This window comes from Panthera tigris, chromosome F2, assembly GCF_018350195.1.
Source record: "Panthera tigris isolate Pti1 chromosome F2, P.tigris_Pti1_mat1.1, whole genome shotgun sequence".
In the NCBI taxonomy this organism is placed as follows: Eukaryota; Metazoa; Chordata; class Mammalia; order Carnivora; family Felidae; genus Panthera; species Panthera tigris.
In genome coordinates, this window is record NC_056676.1 from 74,009,935 (window position 1) to 74,032,522 (window position 22,588).

The following is a 22,588-nucleotide window of genomic DNA, read 5'->3' on the forward strand; positions in this document are numbered from 1 at the left end:
GGCCTGGGCTGGCCGTGCTCTGTTCCTAGCAGGCCCAAGGCAATAGCCCTACCGCGGCCCCCAACCAACAGAGCCACACAAGGGTCACGGGGGGAGGGGCAGTGGCTGGCTGCCCATTGTATGTGGCCCAGTGACCCCGTTCTGACCCAGGACGAGCAGAGTCCCTGCCTGCCAGTGGGCGACCCAGAAACCAAAGCCCTTTTATCCTCCTAGGCAAATCCGTCCCTCTGCCTCCCTCCTCCGTGCTCCCACCCCCAGCTCATCCCAGCCCTCCTCTCCTCTGTCCTTAGTTGCCTCTTCTTGTTTCTTCTGCCTTTCAAAGCTCCCCCTTCACTCATTCCTTCCTTCCTTCATCCATCCCCGTTCCCTGCACACCTGTTCACTTGGAGGGGCTGAGTGTCCGGCCCTGACCCCTCTCCATTTTTTTTTATCCCTCTTCTCCCCCCTCCTTCCCGTCCTCCCCACTGCAAACCAGCCTCCCTCCCCCGCCTTCCTTCTCTCCCCCTCCCCCGCTCCCCTGCCCTACCATCTGTCTTTCCTCCTCTCCCCCCTCTGCCCGGTCCTTTCTCTGTCTTCCTGCCTGTGGGCACGTGTGTTAGGGCGGGACTGGCTTCCTCTTTGAGGCTTCTCTTGTATATCTTGTTCCGTCTTTCTGTGGCACCTCTCTTTTGTCCTGCTGGCTTTTTCCTTGCCTCCCCCTCTAGCTTAGCCCATTTTTCCGTTACTCAGAGAGTAAGTGAGCACTCACCATGTTCTAGATGCTGGGATGCACACATGGATAGAACCGTCCAAGACTTGGTGTTTAGTTGACAGTCAAGAAACCACGTAAGCTCGTGTTTACTGAGAGTCTACTAAGGGCCAGAGACAGCCTGTGGCTTTCATAGGTGCGGACCCATCTTTTCTGTCCACAGCCCTGGGAGGGAAATGCTAGCGTCAACCCCTCTTGCAAGTGGGGAGCCTGAGGCATGGAGGTGGGGTTAGCTTCTCGAAAGCTGCCCGACTGCTGAGTGGCCATGCTCATAGTTGAACCCAGGCAATTTGGCTCTGAAGCCTGTGTGTCTCTTTAACCACTGTGCCCTCAGCATCACCCAGATTAGCTATTAGGCTCTAGGGGATAGACACTCCCTCTGACTTTCTCCAAATAAACTTGATCGCTGCAGGGGCAGGGATAGCACCTTGCAGGTGCCTGATATGCACTCAGTAAACAGGCCCTTTCCTTGGCACACCAGCCTTGGAAGGCAGGTGTTCTGTTCCAACGAGGACACCGAGGCCCGGAGTGAGTTACCCAGAACCCTACAGCTTGGAGGTGGTCACGCAGGATTTGCACTCTGGTCCGCCTGTCTCTAAAGATGATCTTTCTTCCAGAGAGGCAGAGGAGCCCAGAGCAGATCCTCCTCTCCCTGGGGAGGGGTTAGGAGTCAACTTGCCCTTTCAGGAGTGGGGGGAGATAGCCCACTTCTTTCCTCTTGAAGCTTCAGGGTCCCGGACCCTGTGGGCGCTGAGGGTGGGGCGGAGTGGCTGATGGCGTCTGGCGACTCACAGGGAGTCCGGTCCCTATATCCACAGCGGCCACGGGTGAGGTGGAGCCGTGGCACAGGAACTGCATAGCCTACACGAGCCCCTGGAGCCCTTGTTCCACCAGCTGCGGCCTGGGGGTCTCCACTCGTATCTCCAACGTCAACACCCGGTGCTGGCCTGAGCAGGAAAGCCGCCTCTGCACCCTGCGGCCCTGCGACGTGGACATCCGTCCACACATCAAGGTGAGTCCACCCTCCAGGGCGGGGTAGGCATCTTACAAGCCCAGCTTAAAGCCTGGCGCCTGCACTTCCTCGAGGGGGCCGTTTGGAAAATGGGAAGAGTTAAGCCCCCTTCGGAAGAGTTGCATGGGATAATGTGTATCAGCGGGCTTTCAGTCAACGGAAGCATTGCGGTGACCATATTCTCAGAGTCAGGGTCACTCTGGAGAGAACTCAGAGGCCCTTGGAAGTGCTTTCCTGTGGAGATGCTCAGGGACCCTCACTGACTGCCACTCACCCTGTGGTCCTGTCCCAGCCCACACCCAAGTGCACGGACATGACAGTCACACTGGGCAGTAGGAGAGCTCTAAAGAGGGCTCAGGACAGCTGGAGTCAGGAGTCAAATGCCCATTTGCTGCTGACTGCCCATGACTGTGGCCAATCTCTGCATCTCTGAGCCACAGGCTCCTCATCGGTAAGACTTGGGGTTGGTCTGACATCTCTTCCGGCGTTGAGAGGCTAAGATAATTAAAGGATGAGGATAGAGTGGGCCACAGTAGTTAGAAACGGGTCTGATTTCTCTAACTCAAGGTCTCCTCACTTCTGTCTTGGGACTGGTCCCATGCCTTGGTGCCACATAAAAAGAAAAGGAAAAGGAAAAGGAAAAGGAAAAGGAAAAGGAAAAGGAAAAGGAAAAGGAAAAGGAAAGGAAAAGGAAAGGAAAGGAAAGGAAAACTCAGCACTGACTCCATTTTTGGAGCACTGATGGCATCTCGGGGCTGCCGAAGAGAGGACTGCCCAGGGGACAAGAGAGCTCCACTCCCCCACGAGTCCTTCTTACTCCCTGTCCCCCACCCTGACTCCATTATCTCTGTGCCAGCCAACTGGATCTTTCCACCTCCTCCTTCTCCTTCTTCTTCCCTTCTCTCTTCCGCTCCCTCTCTGATCAGTTACCTCTGCCACGCTGGCCTCCATATTCTTGGTGCCTGGTGCAGAGTAGGTACTCAGCAGATGTGGTTTAACTGAGAGCGTGAATGGAAGAGTTGTGAGCTGCAGGAAAGATGGGAACAAAGGCCCCAAGTTGGGTGAAGGCACCGTGCCTTTGAGGTAGAGGTGGGTCTACCATAAAGCCAACTCAAGTCCTTGCTGTTGCCTCTTGCTTCCCACCCAATTTTGGTTTTGTAATTATGAACCCAAGATGGCTCCTCGATCTGTATAAGCGTCAAGCCCTGCGTGGCCTGGACCTGCTCCGCCCCCGGTTCTGGCGTGGTGCCAGCACGTGGGAGAGCCATTCGTTCAATGAATTTAGTGAGTGCCTACTAGGTACGGGGTGCGGAATTAGATTGTAGAGTCACAGTAAGGGCCCTGCTCTCAAGTGGCCCACTGCCCAGTGCGGAGATAGAGCTAGTTTTCCAGAATACACTCTGGTTGAGCAAGCAAGCTGCACGAGGAGGATGTGTGTGAGAGTCCGTGGGGAGAGGAGGAAGAACAGGTTAGGGGAAAGGGCAGCTCCCCGATCATGGAACCCCGTGATGGTTCTAGCACTCAGCAGCTGGGACACTTGGTAGACCGAGGGAGCTACGCAGACATCCTGCGTTGGCAAAACGGTGAGAGAGTCCTGGGCATGGGCAAGTGGAAAGGTAGGAAAGAAGACCTTATAGGTTGCGAGGAGGAACCATGCATGCCAGGCAGGGCCCGGGGAGGCCTTCAGTTGCTTCTGCATAATATGTCTGGGTCTCGCCGTGTTTGGGGAGGTCCAACCTCGCTTGAAGATGCTGCAGACCTGAAAGAAAGGTGGAGGGTTCCTGCGTGGTGAGTGCGAAGGGAGAAATGAGGGCTTGGAGGGAGGACGGTGACTGTTCATCCTCTGAGCACCCCAACTGAAACCTCCTTTTCTGCAGGAAGGGAAGAAGTGTTTGGCCGTGTACCAGCCCGCGGCATCCATGAACTTCACCCTCGCCGGCTGCACCAGCACGCGTCCCTACCGGCCAAAGTACTGTGGGGTGTGCACAGACAGCAGGTGCTGCATACCCTACAAGTCCAAGACCATCGACGTCTCCTTCCAATGTCCCGACGGGCCTGGCTTCTCCCGCCAGGTCCTATGGATCAACGCTTGCTTCTGCAACCTGAGTTGTAGGAATCCCAACGATATCTTTGCCGACTTAGAATCCTATCCTGACTTCCCAGAAATTGCCAATTAGACGGGTACAAAACACGGGGCTCGGGCGTGGCCCAGTGTGTGCAAAGCAGCCAGCCCTCCGAGGCCCCCAGTTGAGCCTTCTTCGTCCACTTCCCGTTGACTTCTAACTATCCTGATCCAGACCGTCAGCCCCCTGTCCTGTTTCCAACCACCCAAACGACCCGTTCTGCTGCTGCTCGGGCCCAGACTCTGACTTCTCTCCTTGGCTGTGTTCTGCATATGCTCCAAAGTGACTGTCTCCAGCTCTTCTGGACAAAACCCAAGCCTGTCCAAGTCACTGGAAGTCCTGCTGGATCTTACCTGAGTTCCAAGGAACAGAATCAGCTAGGCATTTCACATCGCTCCTTCCCTTTCTAGATGCCAAACCACAAGACTCTTTGGGTCCGTTCAGAAGCACAGATGGGATCTACAATGGAACAGTCTATTATGTGGGTCCTGCCATGTGGACGCTGATAGACAGTTCTGACCGTAGCACACCCAAGTGTCTCTGATTCCGAAGATTTGGGCTAAGTCTCTCATCACCCCTGCATGGTAAAGGGTCTACACTGGTTCGTTTTGGTCAGAAATGCAATTTGATGACTTTCATTCTTATTCACGGGAAAAGTCTCCAGTCAATACTCTAGGGTCAGAACAGGGTCGGCCAATTTTCAGAAGTGATGGACCCTGGCGTGAATCTGCTGCTGACCAGCAGGACACCGGGCAGCTGGCCAGCTCTTCTGGGCATCCAGACCCTCTCCCTGCTTCGGGGCTCCTGGGAGTTGGGGGAGCCCTTAGGATGGCCCCTCTGACCCCTGAGAGTGGCATCCCGGGACGTTGCTCTGCTCTTACGGGCCTTGGGAGACCCCGCTGAAGTCCGGGCCAGACCCGCCTCAAGTAACAGAGACAGCTACAGGCTGTATGTGGCTCAAACCACGAAGTGGATCCACTCTGCATCAGTCTGGGGCACAAGGACACCGCTCTTTCTGCTGCAGTGACCCTTCTCACAGATTTCGGGTCTGCTGACCCAAACCCCCAGTCCTGGTGTGAAGACAGGTTTACCAGTTGTCTAGAAACGGAAATATATTTAACAGGGACTAAATGCCAAAGTGGCTTGAAGCTTAAAAGGAACAGAAGGTTGTTATGAATGGAAATGAGACTATTATTTATCTTGTTAGCAGAATATAAATATTTACTGTTGACTTTACGACCCGAGTCTCTGTCCTTACTTTTTTAGAGCTCCCGAGCGTGTCGAGCAGGAAAACATGTCAGAGTAACCGACTTCCTGCCCTTGTTTTTTCACTCTTTTCACTGCCTCTCTAGCTCCTTTCCCAAGAGAAGCGTATCTCGCTTTCAGGTAATGTAGGTGCCTGAGCATCCAAAAAAAAAAAAAAAAAAAAAAATACGGGATGGACAAAACTCCATGAATCGGTCCTCCCCTCCTTCAGATCAGGAGCCAGCTCTCATCATGAATTTAAGAGATGGTTTTGTTTATCCAGTGCTTCGGATGAGAGATGTGCGGGTTATTCCTGAGGGAATTCGGTGTTGGTGGGCCAGGGGTTCTGAAATAGGAAAAAAGGACTGGAAATATGCCTTCCTGACCATGACCTCCCCCACGCCTGGTCCATACAAGGCATACAGTGGTCCTCAATATATATTTGTGGAATAAAAGACACCGTGTATGTGTTCCTACTTTTACTCAGAGGCTCTCTTCTTCCAAAGGTACAGATCTTATCAGCCAACTCTTATTTAAAGTGCCCTAGGAAGGAGACACTGGATATTTAACAAATGTATTTTTTTGTTGAAAAAGACATTTTGTGTGAAGAGCGTTTACCCCAAGAATAAGCTCTTCTCTAAGCCTGTGTGGATCTACGTTGGATTTTCTCAGAGTGAAATTACCTGAGGTCTACAAATCACCAGGACCGGATGACGGCCAACCGCGTTTGAAATTCAGCAGAAATCCAAGAGCGAGGTTCTTCCTGACTCTGCATCCCAGTTTGGAAACATGAGCATAGCTTCCAAGATCCTAGGAAACCTGGATGGAGGAATCCGGGAGTGCCCTGGGGCCGAGTGGGCTGGGGTAACTCCGGTTATATTGGTTTTGAGAAATGGACGTGTCCTAGGCAGGCCCCCCTGGGAAAAGTCTCAGCTCCATGTTCTGAAGTCACGGGGAAGGAGACTTGGGACCAATGCAAGGAAAACCTTTCTAGCAGTCAGATTCGCTCGGCAGTGGTGTGACCGACCTCAATAAAAGTTAGGAATATTAGTCACAAAGAAAAAATGCCCCTTTTTTGAAGGCCTCCTTGGTGCCACCCACTTTGCTTAAATTATCTTACTAACATTCACGACATTTGGAAGGAAGCTTCTCGTCCCCGTTTCTAGACACGGGAAGTTTGAGACTCAAAGAGGCTGAGAAATCAGCCAAAACAAATTGGAGCCCAAATTCCAGTTTATTCCCCTCGGCCTGGCTCTTGGGGAAGCCTCCAGGAAGAGCACGAATGACCCCCAGAAGAGCGTCTCATTGGCAAGGCCATCCAGTAGACAAGACAGATGGTGTCTCCAGTCCTTTGTTACTCCGTGTTCTGGGATAAGGGGAAGGTACACGAAGGATTTGTTAGCCTTTGGTGAAGAAATTCACATTAGCGCCTCAAGTGAATTTCTCTGGTGTGCTTAGGTGGGGAGAGAGGAAACCTGTATTCTCAAACCACCACTTCTTGCTAAACCTTATTGTCAACACTTGGCGAGCACTTACTGAGTGCCAGGCCTGGGCTAGGTGCTTTCCTGCTGTATCTTTCTTAGTCCTCATAGCAAACCTATGAGACTTGGCGTTATAATCGTTTTCCGCTTCAGAGAGAAGACGCTGAGGCTCATAGATGTTATGTCCTCCGCTCAGTGTCTTACTAGCTAGGGAACCGCAGACCGGGACTGCCAACCAAGGTCAGTCTGACCCCTGAGCCATCTCTCCTGACCCCAAGCCCGGTGCACATGCCCCCGAAATCAAAAGGTACCAAGAGGTGCTTTACTGACAACAGGGTTGTGTCTGGACAATGTTAATTTCAAGGTGATTCAGAGAGGGAGTCAAGCAAGTAGGTTTGAACGATACAGTTGTCTATAATCTCATTAACATTGTGCTGTGTGTACATAGAGATCATGGGGAAGCAACGAAACCCCTGACTATTCTATTGAATTAAGTCACTGCTTTTTAAAGACTTATCTTGCTGTAAAGCAACTGCAATAATAAGCCTGCAGAGCTTGGGACTCATGAGTGGTCAGAACGGTCAACTGTGTATCTATGCACATATACGTGTACGTGTGTGTGTGTGTGTGTGTGTCTGTGTGTTTATATCTGTTTCCAAACTGTGACTTCATATTTAAGTATTCCTACTGCCATTTTTGCAAGTGACTAAAAAACAAATGAAGGAATGTTTTGGAATTTCCCAACAGAGGAAAAAAAGAGCACTTGGGCGATCTGTCATGTTTTACAACATTCCTCATTTTTCTCATGATTTGTGTAACGTGGAACATGTTTGTTCGACGTGAAGGATTTTCGGTGCGCAAATTCCCCGTTTATGCTTTTGTCCTTAAGGCAATAAATCATCAGCAAAATGACTTACCAGATCTTCTTGTGTGTGCAGTTATCATGCGTCACGGTGGAACATCGAGTTCATTCCACAGATGTGCAGGTGGTGGAGACTAGGTCCCAGATATTTCACATATGGTCATAAAAATAGCTAGAAATTTGGAGACGGGCTTCGAAGTATGAATTCTGAAATTCACAGAAGACCAGCACTACAAGTATGTCCACGCTGGAAGGTAGCTCCGGAAATTTTACTGCTCATTCATTTATTCATTCATTCATTCATTCACTCACGCACTCACTCACTCACTCACTCAATGCCTTTCTACATCTCCAGCTAGCACCTTGAGGGCAGGGACTATCATGGCATCCTCTGGGCCTAGCACGGGGTGTGGCACAGGGCAGGGACTGGGGAAGCAGGGGTTGGAGAATCAGATGTACAGAGATGGAGATTTCCAGTTGCCTTAGGAACCAGCGAGAGTAAAGAGGCGTGTGGGGGAGGTTGCACGGTAAAATGGAAACCGCTCTGGGGCGCCCGGGTGGCTCAGTCGGTTGAGCGTTCGACTTCGGCTCGGGTCGTGATCTCACGGTTCGTGAGTTCGAGCCCCACTCTGCTGACAGCTCGGAGTCTGGAGCCTGCTTCAGATTCTGTGTGTGTGTGTGTGTCTCTCTCTCTCTCTGTTCTTCCCCCCATTCGCACTCTGTCTCTCTCTCTCAAAAATAAATAAAGATTAAAAACTTAAAAAAAAAAAAAAAGGAAACCGCTCTGACTTCGGGGGTCGAGTGGATCTTTGCACACTTCAGTCTTTCCTGGAATTCCTCACGTAATCCCTCTGCACCTCCGTCTCCTCAGCTCTGAGATGCAGAAAATGATGGGATGGGACCTGCCTTTGTGGCGGTGATGTTGTGATGTGGAAAATGCAAATGGCATTCGGGGTTCCAGGACCGAGCTTGGCGCGTGGTAAGCACTTAACGAAACCAGGTGTTATTGGCAGATTTTCAGTTTCTTCAGGAACGGGGGGATAACCAGCAAAACGACAGCAAAAATTGGAGTCAGGGTATGTGCCTGTATACTTTTTACTTATTTAGATGGTTATTTCAGAGTAACAAATATAGAGAAAAGGTGTCACCAATGTTTGATTGAACGCTTTTTTATTTTAATCCTATGCTGCTTGATCCCCTAACTTTTCTTTTTATGTCTTCATTATGTGCTATAATTTGATTAAACACCCTGCTTTTTTAAAAAATTTTTTTAACGTTTATTTATTATTGAGACTCAGAGAGACACAGAGTGTGAGCAGGGGAGGGGCAGAGAGAGGGGGAGACACAGAATCCGAAGCAGGATCCAGGCCTCGAGCTGCCAGCACAGAGCCCGATGCGGGGCTCGAACTCACAAACCGTGAGATCATGACCTGAGCCGAAGTCGGCCGCTTAACCCACTGAGTCACCCAGGCGCCCCTAAACACCCTGCTTTTTTAAGGCAGGAAAGGTGCCATACTTTTCTGTCTCCCAAACCCGGGGCACTACATAGTACCTGCATAGCCACGTGAACAGATGTGCCTATGGCCGAGTACATGGGGTGAAAGACACGTTTGATGCCTTCTGGGGAAATCCCCCTCGTTCACTAACCCCGAAACACATCATGCTATTATAATAGGGAAAGAATCAATGCCAAGAAAAGGATAATGGCCACGTGAATCCTTTCCCAGAGCACTTCTGTCCTGACGCATACCTTTTTCAAAATTGGAAGTTAGATCATGGAGTCCTATAGATGCCCCAGATTAAGAGAAATGTGTAGATTAGGGGAGACATTTCTGATGATATCAGGTGGGTGAAATTTCACGAAATGGGATGGAGGGAAAACGGCCAGAGCACTTTATTGTGAAGGAAAAAAAAAAAAAAAAAAAAAGCATGTGGCCGAGATCTCAGTGCTCTCGATCCCCTCCCTGATGAAATAAAAATGCAGAAGCATCCTACGTGTTCAGAAGTCTAAGGTCCTGCTGCACCTGAGTTCCTTCCAAGTAGAGAACTGAGCCAAAATGACTCCCATCAGGAGGGAGAGGAAGCTGTTAAAAGCCGGCTTATTGATAGCCACGAGGAAGCATCAGCCTGCCAGCAGAGGACGAGACAGAAGAATTAAGAAGCAGAGAGAAGACACAGTGAAAGGTCATCCAAGCCTGGGCGAGACTATTTAACAGACAAATATCCCCACAAGCAATAAGAGCCTTAAGGTCATCTGTGTCCGGTCCAGGGAACGAACTGATGTTCTAGCATCCCAAGACGTCAATAGTGGCTGCATTAGTCATGTGCTCAGTGAACTGTTTTAAAAGGCAGCGAGGGATGTAGTTTATTTTAGAAATGACTGGACAAGCCATTTCGTCTCTCTGAGCCTCGGCTTTCGTAACGGTGAAGCAAAGATAACTCATCCTCACAGATAAAGGCTAAAAAGGGGAAACAACAATACTTGCTAAATATTGCTATCATTCGAGGAAGTGTTTGTCTGTTTAACAAAAGCCTCCTGTTTGGTGCCGGGCATCTGTGCTGGCCCGGGAGATGCCAAAGAAATGCTCGTATCGGAGAAAAGGACACCTACGGGGGTACACATCATAAATACCGCACGGACTCCTGGGCCCGTGTCTGCAGGATGCCCTTGTCACATAGGGGCATTAAACAAATACTTCTCAGAGCAGGGATAAGGAAGGGCCTGTCCAGCAACAGTGAGTTTGGCTGTCAATGAATTTAACTGGGCACAGCCCATGGCGATCTACAGGCCACAATGACATTGGTTGCTTAGAACCCCTGAGGCAGTCATGTGGGGAGAGGGGGTTGGGAAGGACAAACCCAGTTATAGTGGATTGGACAGCAAGTGGATACCGAAATCAAGCTGAATCAATTCTATTCTTTCCCTTAGGAGACACAAAGACCTGATTCGTTCCGCATCTAAGAACCTGAAGGTCACAGCCTTTGGGTAAGAGCCACCATTTTATTGGGCTTTGGAGGCACAGAGAAATCTGATCTTGCAAAGAACGAAACTGATGTGCTCCCCAGGTCCCCTCCCTAATCCGGTCTCCAACCTCACAAGGCCAGGTTTCACTTTCCGCCTTGGGAATCCACGTGGGACACCGTTGAAAGATTTCCCCGCAGCCTATGAAGCCCAAGACAAGTACGTGACCAGATGGATCGGGGCTACATCGAGGGTCCGATCCAAGGACGAATAGTGAGGTTGTGTCTGAGAAGGGACAATGAACAGGGTGACAGTTGAAGCCCTCGGCCGTCCCCACAGATCCTGCACATGGGTCATCTCAGAGCACACTTGGTCTCCCAACTACTACCGAAACCCAAGGGTCTGGGGCTAGAAACCAAAACAAGTAGCTAGGAGGACAGAAATAGACCTCCCAGCTGGCGAAAAGCCTCCTGGGTATCCTATCTCTCGGTAGCTGCTGGTGCATGCAAACCCCTGTAACAGTTCACGCCCGCCCTGGAAGCCCGAGCCCCGAGGAGCTGAGCCCAGCGGATCCAGTGGGGGTCTGTGCCATGCCCCCACTCCCCAAAGCTGATGTATGCACCTGCTGGTATGGAACTTGCTTCTCGGCTTTACCATCACCTGCCCTTTCTCTGTTCTGACTCCCGCACAGGACCTGACACAGAGAAGGTGCTTCTTGCCAATTGGAAAAAACTTCTCCTGCAGCTAGATAGAGCAGGAGGTCGCTCTAGCTCTTTACCCTGAGGTCGCCCGACCAGCAGTCCGGGGATAGAATTCAGGGGCCACGTACTAGGATGAGGGTCAAATGCATCTCTGTGTTCAGTCTAACTGTGGTTTAGCACACTCTTCCGTTTAAGCATAGGCAACGAACCCCAGTATCACCGGTTGGCAGATATCTCAAGATATTCTTATGCTTATCACTACCTAGAAATTCTGTTGAGATCTGCCCCAACGCCACTATTCAACTTAATAAAGAAGCATAAGCTATTATGTCACACAGTGGTCACATTTGGGTAGTTACACATGACTCTAATGGAATCGTCATCTTACACGTATACAACTCTTACTGCCTCACTGCCTGTCAGCCTCCAAGGTCACCCGCCCCGGTCTACACTACAGGCTCCTCACAAAGGCACTCGTCTTCCATCCTCTGGCGTCTACACTGGCCCCTTGGCTGGGAATGCCTTCTTGCCCTTCTGCACTGTGCTAACTAACTCCTTGCCATTCCAAATCAGACCATAATCCACCATAATGCAGACTTCAAGTTTTCAGTGAGTAGCACACTCTAAGAAACTCTTCCAGTGAAGAAAAGCCAATACCCGTAACAGCAAGATAGCTATTTAAAAGGGGAGGTGGACGGGGCTCCTGGGTGGCTCAGTTGGTTAAACGTCCGGCTTCAGCTCAGGTCATGATCTCACAGCTCGTGAGCTCGAGCCCCGCATCAGGCTCTGTGCTGACAGCTCGGAGCCTGGAGCCTGCTTCGGGTTCTGCGTCTCCCTCTGTCTTCACCCCCCACCCCCTTTCAAAAATAAACATTAAAAACATTTTAAAAAGGGGAGGTGGGCTTGAGCAGAGGCTGCGTTTAGTGACTTCCTTCCACAGGACGAGTGTGGGACAGTGGAAGAAGTAACAGGGCAGTGGAGAACCCTGGGAACCACAGCCTCGGCCAGGTGCTCAAGGTCAACCGCATCCGGGGTAACTCTTTCGTTGACCCGTCATGCTGATCGCCTGGCACTTTGCCTCTGTGGTCTTCGTTCCAAAAACCCACCACCCCCCTTGAGCCATGAGAAAAGTACCACAGAAACCTTAATCGAGGAACATTCTACAAAATGCCTGACGAGGGCTTCTCAAAAAGGTCATCAAAAGCCAGGAAAGTCTGAGACTCAGTTATAAGCCAGGGGAAGTTAAGGAGGCATGAGGACTGCATGTAATGTGGCATCCTGGATGGGATCCTGGGACAGAAGCTAGGGAAATTCCAGTAAAGTGTGGAGCTCTGCTCATAGCAATGTGCCAGTGTCGATTTCTTAGTTGTGGTCAATTACAATAAAGGAAGATATTACGAATCGGGAAACTGGGTGTCTATGGGAACTCGGCGCTAGGTTTGCAATTGTTCTGTAAATTTGAAACCAAGCCTAAAAAGCCTAAATAAAAATGGGAGGTTACACTAAAACCTGTTGTGTTTACTTTTTTTTTTTAACTTTTTAATTTTTCAGTGCAGTGGAAACACACATTATAGCAATTGTCACTGGCGGTGAGAAGGGAGTGGTCTTATCACATGCTTTCCTGTTATAAAAATAAAACGTAAAAAAAAAAAAAATTTTTTTTTCCCTTCTAAATATAGCTTGAAAAGCTTTAACCCTTTGTCACGGTGCTGGCCCAAGGTACTGAGCCCCTGAAATGGGGCTGGTCTGAATTGAGAGATGCTATGGTGTGAAATACTCACTGTTTTCTTAGTATAAAGATGCTGAAATACCTTATTAGCTGTTACATGGATTCTATGTTGGACTGGTAATATTTTGGATATGCTGGGGTTACGTGAAATATATTATTAAAATTAATTTCATTTGTTTCTTCCTTTTAGAATGTGGTTATTGGAAAATTTACACTTAACATCTGCAGCTTGCTTCATATTCTTATGGGACAGCAATGCTCCAAGACAGGTGTCAGGAGGTCCCAGGTAAGGAAGGACCCCTCCCTATACGGTGGGGCTACACACACACACACACACACACACACACACGATCTCTCAGAGGAAAAAGACACAAGCCACTGCAAAGTTACAAATTTATTGGTCTGGAAATAAATACAAATATCTCATTAAGAAACTCCTCTGGAAAGCCTTGTACACAACATTTTTTCCTGTCTGGATTCAGCCACTCCTGCCCTGACCCCTGACCTTTCTGCACAGGTCAGGGGAAGCCTCCCAGGTGGCAGGTGCGGTAAACTGAGTCACTGCCCCTCAAGCAACCTGGAAGCCTTGAATACTTCCTTCTACCAACTCTAGGGTCCCAGAAAGCACCAGGCCCCAGCGGCTGATTCGCAACGATCCATCCACTCTGATCAAACTTCCTATAAGAAATGGTTAGCCAAATGAACTCAAAAGGCAGTAGTATAGGAATTTGACAGCTATGCTCACGTTGCCCAGAAATGTCAGTGGTGCCTCCCCATTCAGCGAAAGGTTAGAGGGGCAGGGAAGAGGGGACGGCAGGAGAGGGAAGGAAATCCCATGGAACTTTCCAGAATCCTTACATCTTCTCAGCCACCACTCCCTGTGTGAATCCCCACCCCCTACAAGAGCAGAACAGTTCTACCCGCAGATCCAGTGACGTTACCAGGTCAGAAACACTCAGCCGTCAAGTTCAGACTCAACCCCAGTTGTCAAAGATCGGAAACCGAATTTAACTCAATCACACGAGATTCCCGGGAACCAGGGCGGGATCGACTGCAATCACAATTGTACTGGATCCCATCACAACCACAGAAATCCCGTATATCTAATAACCCAAACAGCCCCCCACCCCCACTCCCCTGCCCCTGCTCCCCCCTCCCACCGCCCCCCCCCCCCAATGCGTGGAGACTCATCAAGTCCAGGTACAGCTGTTTGGAATGTTTCCCTCCATTTCAAAGAAAGCAAGTGCAAACCTAAATGATCTTCCCCACAAACAACATGATCACTCACTCATGAACTTGGGGTAGGAAGCTGGGGCTGTGGAGGAGGCAAGACAGCTGAGCCAAAGACTTGAATTCACGATACCAATGTTTGCCAAGACTGCTTCTCTGGGAAAGCCCGGAGATTTTGTCTCCCGCTTTCACCACCCATTGAAAGGATGCCAGAAAAGCAGGCTTGTGTGTTTCGGCATTAAAAAGTGGATATATACACGAACTTGAAAAACCTACTTCTTCACGTTTCACTGCGTAGATTTGTTTTTCCAAGCGTTCTAGCCTCCACAGAAAGTCCACCTCTTTCCCGCTTCCTGTTTTGCTGAGTTAAAAGAGCTCCCCACCATCCGCGGCTCTCCCCCTACCCAAATCAGAACGGGGTTTTGTTTCCAGGAACTGGGTCAGTTGTTCTTTAGTTGGAGAGGAAACAGGAAGTAGAGGGGCTGGGCTTCCGACAAAATGCCCGTTAGAACCAGCCTAGGCCTGGATTTAGGAAGCGTCTAGGGCGGTGCGTCTTGTTTTTGGCAGTTTGGCGTCTCTGAGGGAGGGTAAGAGGGTGGCCGCCAGGCCACCCGCCAATGAGCACAGGACACTGAGATGCTTCTTTTCCTTTGGTCTGCCCGCCCTGCCCTGATGGGAGAGGCGCCCTCGACAAACCCGGTCTAACTTTGTCCCCCCAGAGCTGTCTTACACCATAAGCTTTGGGTTAATACGAGTTACGTGTGGTGTGGCAGGCAGGGCGGGAAGGGCTGGAGGAAGGGCGGTTGCGTGAGCCCAGAGTCCGGGGACGGCCACGGCGCAGGCCGCCTAGCAGGACACCTCCATGGACTTGGGCCCGGCGTTGTTGCCGGTGGCCCCGGAGTTGGGGGTGATGTCCAGGCGAGCACCCTCGCTGGTGTGGGAGCGGCTGCGGGTGCCCTCGCTGGTGTGGGAGCGGCTGCGGGCGCCCTCCAGGGACGTGACGCTGGAGCCGGAGGCCGTGCGGGAGCGCATCAGGCGGGTCATGCTGGCCGAGGGCACTGGGGAGAGAGGGGTGGGGGGCACCGGGTTAGGGAGGGGAGAACCTCAGAGGCACCTGCCCGTCGGCAACGGTGCCTCCTCGTGCCTGACCCGTCCATCCTTGGGGCGATCCGGCCACCAGGCTCTCTGTCCTCCCTGTATCCGCTCACAGAGGTGGACAAGTGAGGCTCTGATGGGGGTAAGGACCGGCGGCCACACGGTGGCTTGAACCTACAGGTGGGTCTGAATCCCAAATCTGCCGCTTGTTTCACAGCTGTGTGACTCTGGAAGAGTCCGGCTCGGAGCCCTCCGTCACCTTCAGTAACATGGGAATGCCAATCCCCTGGCAGCAAAACCCACGTGTGTGCCCGTGTACCACAACCCCCTACCACCCACAACCTCTGGAGTGGGGAAGATCGTCCAGGCCGGCTGGGCTGATACCCATCCGCCACAGGTGGGGGAACCGCGGCCACACAGCAAGTCTGCGGCCCAGCCATCACCTGCCATCTCTTCCAGAGAAGCCCGTGAGCTTCCAGGAACGATCAATGGCACCGTCCACTCTTCGGGACTGAACATGCCCTTGCACGTAGCAGGTGGCTGAGAAAGTGAAAGGAAGTACAGGACTGAACCCTGCCCCTCCCCCCCCCCCCCCCCCCCCCCAGTCATATCGACCAGAATCTTAGAATGGAGATAGGGTCCTTGCCAATAGGACAAGGTGAGGCCATACCGGATTAGGGTGAGCTCTAATGCAATGGCTGGTTCCTCAGAAGAGGAGACAGAACAGCCCTGCAAAATGCACGCGTGCGTGTGCGCACACACACACACACATACACACACACGGAAGAAGGCCACGTGACCACAGAGCAGAGATGGGAGTAATGTGGCTACAAGCCAGGGAACACCAGAGACTTCCAGCTCCCACCAGAAGCTGAGATGAGGCAAGGAAAGAGCCTTCTAGAACCTCTGAGGGGAGTATGACCCTGCATCTCTCTTGATTTTGGACCTCTGGCTTCCTAGAACCCTAGCAGTATGAGAGAATAAGTTTCTGCTTTTTTAAGCCATCCAGGGTGTGGGGAGCTCTCAGGGCAGCTACAGGAAGCTAGCACATCACCCAAATAAAGCATCACTGCGAAGGCCACGCTGAACAACAGACATCGCCATCTGAGGTGGCACATTATTCGCCCCATGGGCGTGGGAGTTGGCTTTCTGGGACACATACCCACAAAGAGAATTCGTCTTTGCTGTACTGAATTCCCTTCTCAAAGAGCTAGTGTTTAAATCCAGAGAGAACTGAGATCATTCTCACCTCTGCCACTCACCTACTCCTCAACCCCAAATCTGAGAGTTTGGCCGACCTTGGCGGGGCTCTGGCGACTACAGAATGGTGTCACGGGGGCAAAGAGCTAGCCAGGCCTGGCCCAGCTTGAACAGGCAGGCACTCGAGTAGACGACGACGCGCTTTTTCTGTGGCTGACGCCTCTGGGACTAAATGCCTTCCTGCCGTCTTCCCCTGTAACCTGCCGGATGCTTCAGCTTTCTGGAAATAGAAGCTGGTGTGCGTGTGTGTGTGTGTGTGTGTGTGTGTGTCGGATGGAACAAAACCTGCCTTTCACTTCCTTTCTCCCCAGAATACACTTTCAAGGCAGAAATCCAAACCCAGGGCAGGCCCAAGACAAACGAATCATGACACACGCCCTGCCAGGTAAATGAAGCCTGCCCGACGGCATCCTCCAGGCACCGTCTCTGCCCGCACACTTTCCTGTGGGGAAAGCGGATCAAAAGGCAGGAGACCCACAGGCAGATGTTTTCTGTTGGGATAGGGCACCTCGGGACACAGACTCTGCCCGAAGTATATAAATCAGGCTCAGCAGCTCTTGGCCTCTCTAGAAACTAAACATGGCTGAGGCCAATCTTAAGACTGTGGTCAGTTTACCAAACACGTCATTACTATTTTAAATGAACAAATAGTTTCAGTCTCAGAGGGGGGGGGGGAAAATCCCAGAAGAGATTAGACATTCAGACTTCCTAGTTAAGATGAGCACATAAATTATAATTCTACACAGTAGGCAGAAAGAGTCAAAAGGACCCCATCATGGCTCACACGTCAACGGGCACCCCCTGTGGCTGGAACCCAGCTGCTTGAACTCGGCATTGCCTGTTCTGGTCACAGGACTGCATTTATGAACAAGGGCTGTAGGTGTCCAACCAACTATAGTCATCAAGTGAGAAACCACAAGGTCTTGAATTATGCTCGTATTTATCCTTCAATGCCCTAATCTAATGGGTTAGCAAAGACACACGGTCTTGAGCAGAAGCGACTTTCTCACCTGCCGGCACAGAAGCTTTACAGTTTTCAAAGAACTGTCAGAGATCCCCACTCTGCTCCTTGCTTCAGGTCTCAAAGCCTAGGGCCATCACTTGTGAAACGAGAGAAGGGTATTCTCATAGGATGGTCGCGATGACGAAACGAGAAAAAATGAAGGATGTACTAACGCTCTTTCATCATCAGCACCAACACCATCATCATCACCTACGACTGGAAGGCTCTTAAGAAAGCATGTAGGCAACAGGTAAAAGGTTTTCATGGCTTCGCTCTTGTCTTCCTGGTGCTTAACGAGCTAGTCCCCAGCTAAACCTACAGAAAATTCCCTGCTGTAAAACAACTTTTGCTCACCAGTGGAGACAGAAGAAGCCCCTGTGGTATAAAGGAGACGCTAGAATTTCTACGCTGCCCTCTGTCCTCCACACACCTAAATATTTCTTCTCCTGACCTTCCCAGTTTGCAAAAAGCTGAAGGTGGCCAAGGTGACACAGAGTACTCATCCGAACCCGGTTCGGGTCATCGTATTTTCAATTCCCACACCTGCCCTCCACCTACCACCTGCTTGGAAATGCCACACTTACTGTATCCCATGCCCTGCACGAAGTACTTGAAGGCCTCCGCAAGCTTGGCCGGCTGCAAGAGACAAAAAGAGAGAGAGTGCGGTCAGTCGCCGGAGGTCCAGACCATGAATGGCCTCGTGGAGCTGTGTCCGTGGTCACCTTCGCTGAAGAGCTTGACCCGAGGGAGAAGGCCACCACATGTTGTTAGAACAACACACAAAAGGAAAGGAAAGGCGATGAGATACTACGGGGACCAAAGTCAGCTTTGGCTGGGGAGAAAAATTTCAAATTCACTTCGTAGCTGGGGTGGGGGTGGGGGTTGATCAGGTTATACGACCTCGCCTGTGAAACAAGAACAGAGAGCCGCGCTTTCTTCTGAGAGGTTCTATAAAGAAGACTACACTGATAAGCTGATGTGTCTAACTCAGCCTCTAGAATGTAAGGGCACCAACATCATGTGCCACCCGCGGTGCTGAGGGCATTTGTGGCACTACCTTATTTTCCCCTGACAACAACTATACGAGGTTGGTGCCGTTTTCACATAGATTTCATTGCTGAACAGTCATGGAGGCAAATAATCCGTCCAAGGTCCTGCCATTAGTTAGCGGTGGGTGGGTCCTACGGATTAATCCAGGGCTTTCTAAACTCTGTGTTCTCAAGGCAGTTCCTTCTCAGCCTCAAGAGCAGGCTGGATGGCTGGAGAGATGGAAGGAAGAAAGGATGGTGAATAACTAAAAGGGAAGTAAGATTGACGGATATAAGTAAGGAGGATCGACAGATGGATGAAAAGAAAGGATGGACAGACGGAAGACCAGAAAAAAATGGAAGAAGGAAGGATGGATGGATGGATGGAGAGATGGATGGATAGTCGGGCCAACCAGTTAATCAAATCAGTGGGGCTACTGTGAGTGAAATGAGTTGGGAATGCCAAGAACACACCCGCTTCTACCAATTACTCCCCCAAATTTAATTTAATCCGAACTGGGGGGGTGAATGCTCCCAAGTAAAGGCCATATTCACAGTCTGAATTAACTACAACTCTCAAATGCAATGCCCTGGGTCTATTCTCCTCTTACTCCTCCTACCCCGTGAAGAAGTCATCAGCAGAGGCAGTGCTCCCGCCCGCCTCCACCAACTCCTGCCACTATTCTACCAAGAGCCACATGTCATTTAAAAGAGAGACTGGGCTCAAGATGTCCTCTGGGGTTTGTGTGACAATGGTAAGCAAGTGACAAGAGGTACAAGTTGGGGCTGCAGGCAGCCAGGGACTTCCGTGCCAGCAGGGCGGCAGAAACAATCTTTCCCCTTTCGTGTCACTGCAATAAATACTTGCTCTTCTCATCCCTAAGGACTGTTCCCCTTTCAAATGGAATGAAGGATGGGAACGGCCTCCGTAAACTCGCACCCAACTCGTAAGGGCAGAAAGGGGAGGGATTACACGGTAAACGGTCCTCCTTGAACTGGTCTCCCGGAAGCCTGGGCTGGTTCAGCTGTTGCCACACATTCATAATGTGCTTTAACTACGGTTAGGGTTGGATCTGTTCTCATCTCACACAGAGAAAGGAAGAAGGGAAGGCGGGTGGAGGGAGAGGGAGAGGGAGAGGGAGGGAGGTCAAATGGAAGGAAAACTGGCCCCTCTCTCCCTAGCCCGTCCTGGAGTTGTGCCGTCTCAGCAGGAATCTCGGGGGCAGGCTGCATGGATAAAGCTTCCACCGCTAATGTGCGGGTATTAACTCACACTTATGTCTAAGCAGGGCTCTGCTGGGAGCCCATCTGTTCCCTCTGATGGCTGGGACACCCCATCCTTCTCTGGCTTCTCCCAGCTGTCAGACAGGCATAACACAACAGCAGATAAAACACCGAAAGGATTTTGTCCTTTTCTAGTGGCAGCAGAGGGGAACACGACGGAGAGCATAACCGAGCCACCAACGGCCACTTGTGCCTCTACCTCTGTACAGAGTTCTGGAGGGAGGGGCTTGCAGTGAGAGAAGGTCTAGAGCAATGAGTCAAGATCCAGGATCCACCTGATGCAGAAATCGACTTCTCGGGGATCTCTTCTTCCGATCCCCAGTGAAACACTTCACTACCCCCAAAGAGAAGACTGTTTTCTGTTGGGACAGCTCCGGGGGCAGCCAGATGAACCTCTCAGCCATCGCCGGCTCACTGGGGGACTCAGAGCCGAGACTCTCCCTTTTCCACCAGACAATCCTTGAAACTGGTGGGGCCACATGAAATTAATCAGAGAACTGATCTCTGTAGCACCGCAGGGATCTCTGAAGCACCAGAAATAACTTGTACGTGTCCGGCAATAGGGCGTCAGGAAAAATCAATTACAGTGTATCTGTGCAGCGGCATTTTGTCTTGTCATTAAAAACAAATTACACAGAGGGGCGCCTGGGCGGCTCAGTTGGTTAAGCATTTGACTCGTGATTTTGGCTCAGGTCACGATCTCGCGGTTTGTGGCTTCGAGCCCCACGTTAGGTTCCGCACCGACAGCACAGAGCCTGCTTGGGATTCTCTCTCCCCCTCTCTCTCTGCCCCTCTCCCACTCGTACTCTCTCTCTCTCAAAATAAATACATAAACTTAAAAAAAAATACAGAGCGTTTTTTAACTAAAGGAGGAGGGCTCTGAGATAGCAAGTTACGTGGACAGATGAAAAATATACACACAAAATGATCCGCATTTTGCTTAAAGTAAGGAAAAAAAATGTATGCAACTATAAAAGGAGATTAGAAGCGAGTAAAGCTTGTTTGTAAATTATTCTCTTATTCACCCACATTTTCGCATTTTTATTGATGGGCGTGGATTATTTTGTACCTAGACGATGAGAGGTAATATATACCTGGGGTTAAAAACAAAAACAAAACAAAACAAAACAAAACACTCCTCAAATATTTATGTCAGGTCCTGGTCCATTACTGAGGAGGGCACACGGCCCTTCTCCCCTCTGTGAACCTAAGTTTGGTTTGGTCGATCTCCCCAACCTGGGTTCGCTGTCCGGACAACAGGCTCATGGATAAGAAGCCCCTCGCCAGGCACACAGGGGTCCGACCTGGATCACCCGCTGGGGAGACCCACTGGGAGGAAAAGTTAGCCTGATGTGGACTTACGCCTCTGATGCTCTGTGCCCTCAGTCTCGTCCCCCCCAGCACCCTGGCAGGTGAGACAAACCCCAGGCGCGTGCCCACGGCGGCAAAGGAGGCTCCCCAGGGAGCTCAGCGGGGCAGGGGTGAAGGGTACATACAGCCAGAGGAAGAGCCAGATTCGACTGCCGCCGGATTACAGAAGCTCTGAAGCCCCTTTGAGGATGGCAGGAAGAAAGGGAAGACAGAAAAGGCATCATTCCATCCTCTTCCACAGATGGGTGGAAAGGACGACCAAAAAGTCACACAATGTTTCATTTTAAGACAGAGCAGAGAACTATAATAATATACAATCAAGGACGTAGATTAAAAAGTCCATCCACTGTTAGGCTGGTGGGATTATTTACAGGTGGGGAACTGGAGGGTCCAGTGACGGTGCGGCAAACGCCCTGTGCTGATTGGTATGTTTATACGTCTGCACACACACACACACGCACGTGTTCACACCCACACACATACATGAACACACACTCTGTTTTCACCTCCTGCCTGCCCCCTCTGCCTGGGCCTTGAACTCCAGCAGAAGCCCGTGGCCTTTGAGGTCAGGCTCATCTAGATTCTGGTCCACGGTTGCCAAGCTGTGTCTGTGCAACCGAACCCCTCCACGCCTGTGAACCCCGGTGTTATCTAACCCCTGGGGGTTCCTATTTTCCTTGCACGCAAGCCCTGATGTGCAAGCACCGTGTATAGACAGTAACGCGTCCACAGTGTGAGCGGATGTGACGGTGGGGTGGGGGACAGGCAGGAGGCGGGGGATGAGGGGGTAGTAACAGGCCACAGAGGCACCTGCCCTCCGCCTGGGGAGGGGTGGCAGGTGGGGCTCACCTGGGAGATCTGCGGGAGGCCACCGCAATCCGCCATCTAGGAGAGAGGGAAGCTGGTTAGTGCCAGACGCCCCAGAAGAGGGGTACCTCCAAGTGGGCGCCCTCCTGCTGCTGCCCTGCCCCCACTCTGGGCACATTACAGGCGGGGAAACACCCATCCCCACCGAGCAGGGCCGCTCTGGTTACAGTCCATCTCGGCACTGACCTGTGCCTTCCTGACGGCCGACGCCGGGAGAGCGCAAAGCCCCGGCGAGGCTCTGGCCAGGGTCCGTCTGACCCGAGAGCCTTCACCGCATGAGGCCCTGTTTGCACATTCTCTTTACTCCCTCAGAAAGAAACGGCTCCATCTAAGAGGCCTAAGGGTCTCTTCACCGGCCACCCTGGTAAATGCCGCGGCTTCCAAAGTTCCTACTGACTCACCAAAGCTAAAGCTGCCACCTCTCAGTCAAGGGTGCCACAGGCACGTGTGACTATTAGCCGGGCCCAGGGCTCGGGAGACCCCGGGCGGCAGGGTGGGATGGGGTGAAGGTGGCTTGGAGAGACGGAGGTCTGGCAGGTGTGTGTGACAGCGGCTGAGGCCGGGCCATCCCATGGCCCTCAGTCTTA

At 51.3% G+C, this 22,588-nt stretch overlaps 2 protein-coding genes across 2 annotated transcripts in view; one reads left to right on the top strand and one right to left on the bottom strand.

Moving 5' to 3' along the window:
- CCN4 (cellular communication network factor 4) overlaps nucleotides 1–5,263 on the top strand; it is a 32,151-nt gene extending 26,888 nt beyond the window's left edge. Inside the window, exons 4-5 of the mRNA XM_042973075.1 lie at nucleotides 1,567–1,760; nucleotides 3,638–5,263. Of these exons, the coding sequence (XP_042829009.1) occupies nucleotides 1,567–1,760; nucleotides 3,638–3,937 (494 nt within the window). The 3' untranslated portion in view covers nucleotides 3,938–5,263. The remainder of the gene's footprint in view (nucleotides 1–1,566; nucleotides 1,761–3,637) is intronic.
- Nucleotides 5,264–14,035: 8,772 nt separating this feature from the next.
- The window catches only part of NDRG1 (N-myc downstream regulated 1), a 54,444-nt gene continuing 45,891 nt past the window's right edge, over nucleotides 14,036–22,588 (bottom strand). The window contains exons 14-16 of the mRNA XM_042973616.1: nucleotides 21,984–22,019; nucleotides 18,036–18,087; nucleotides 14,036–15,151 (exon numbers count right to left, since the gene is read on the bottom strand). Coding sequence (XP_042829550.1) covers nucleotides 14,940–15,151; nucleotides 18,036–18,087; nucleotides 21,984–22,019 — 300 coding nt within the window. The 3' untranslated portion in view covers nucleotides 14,036–14,939. The remainder of the gene's footprint in view (nucleotides 15,152–18,035; nucleotides 18,088–21,983; nucleotides 22,020–22,588) is intronic.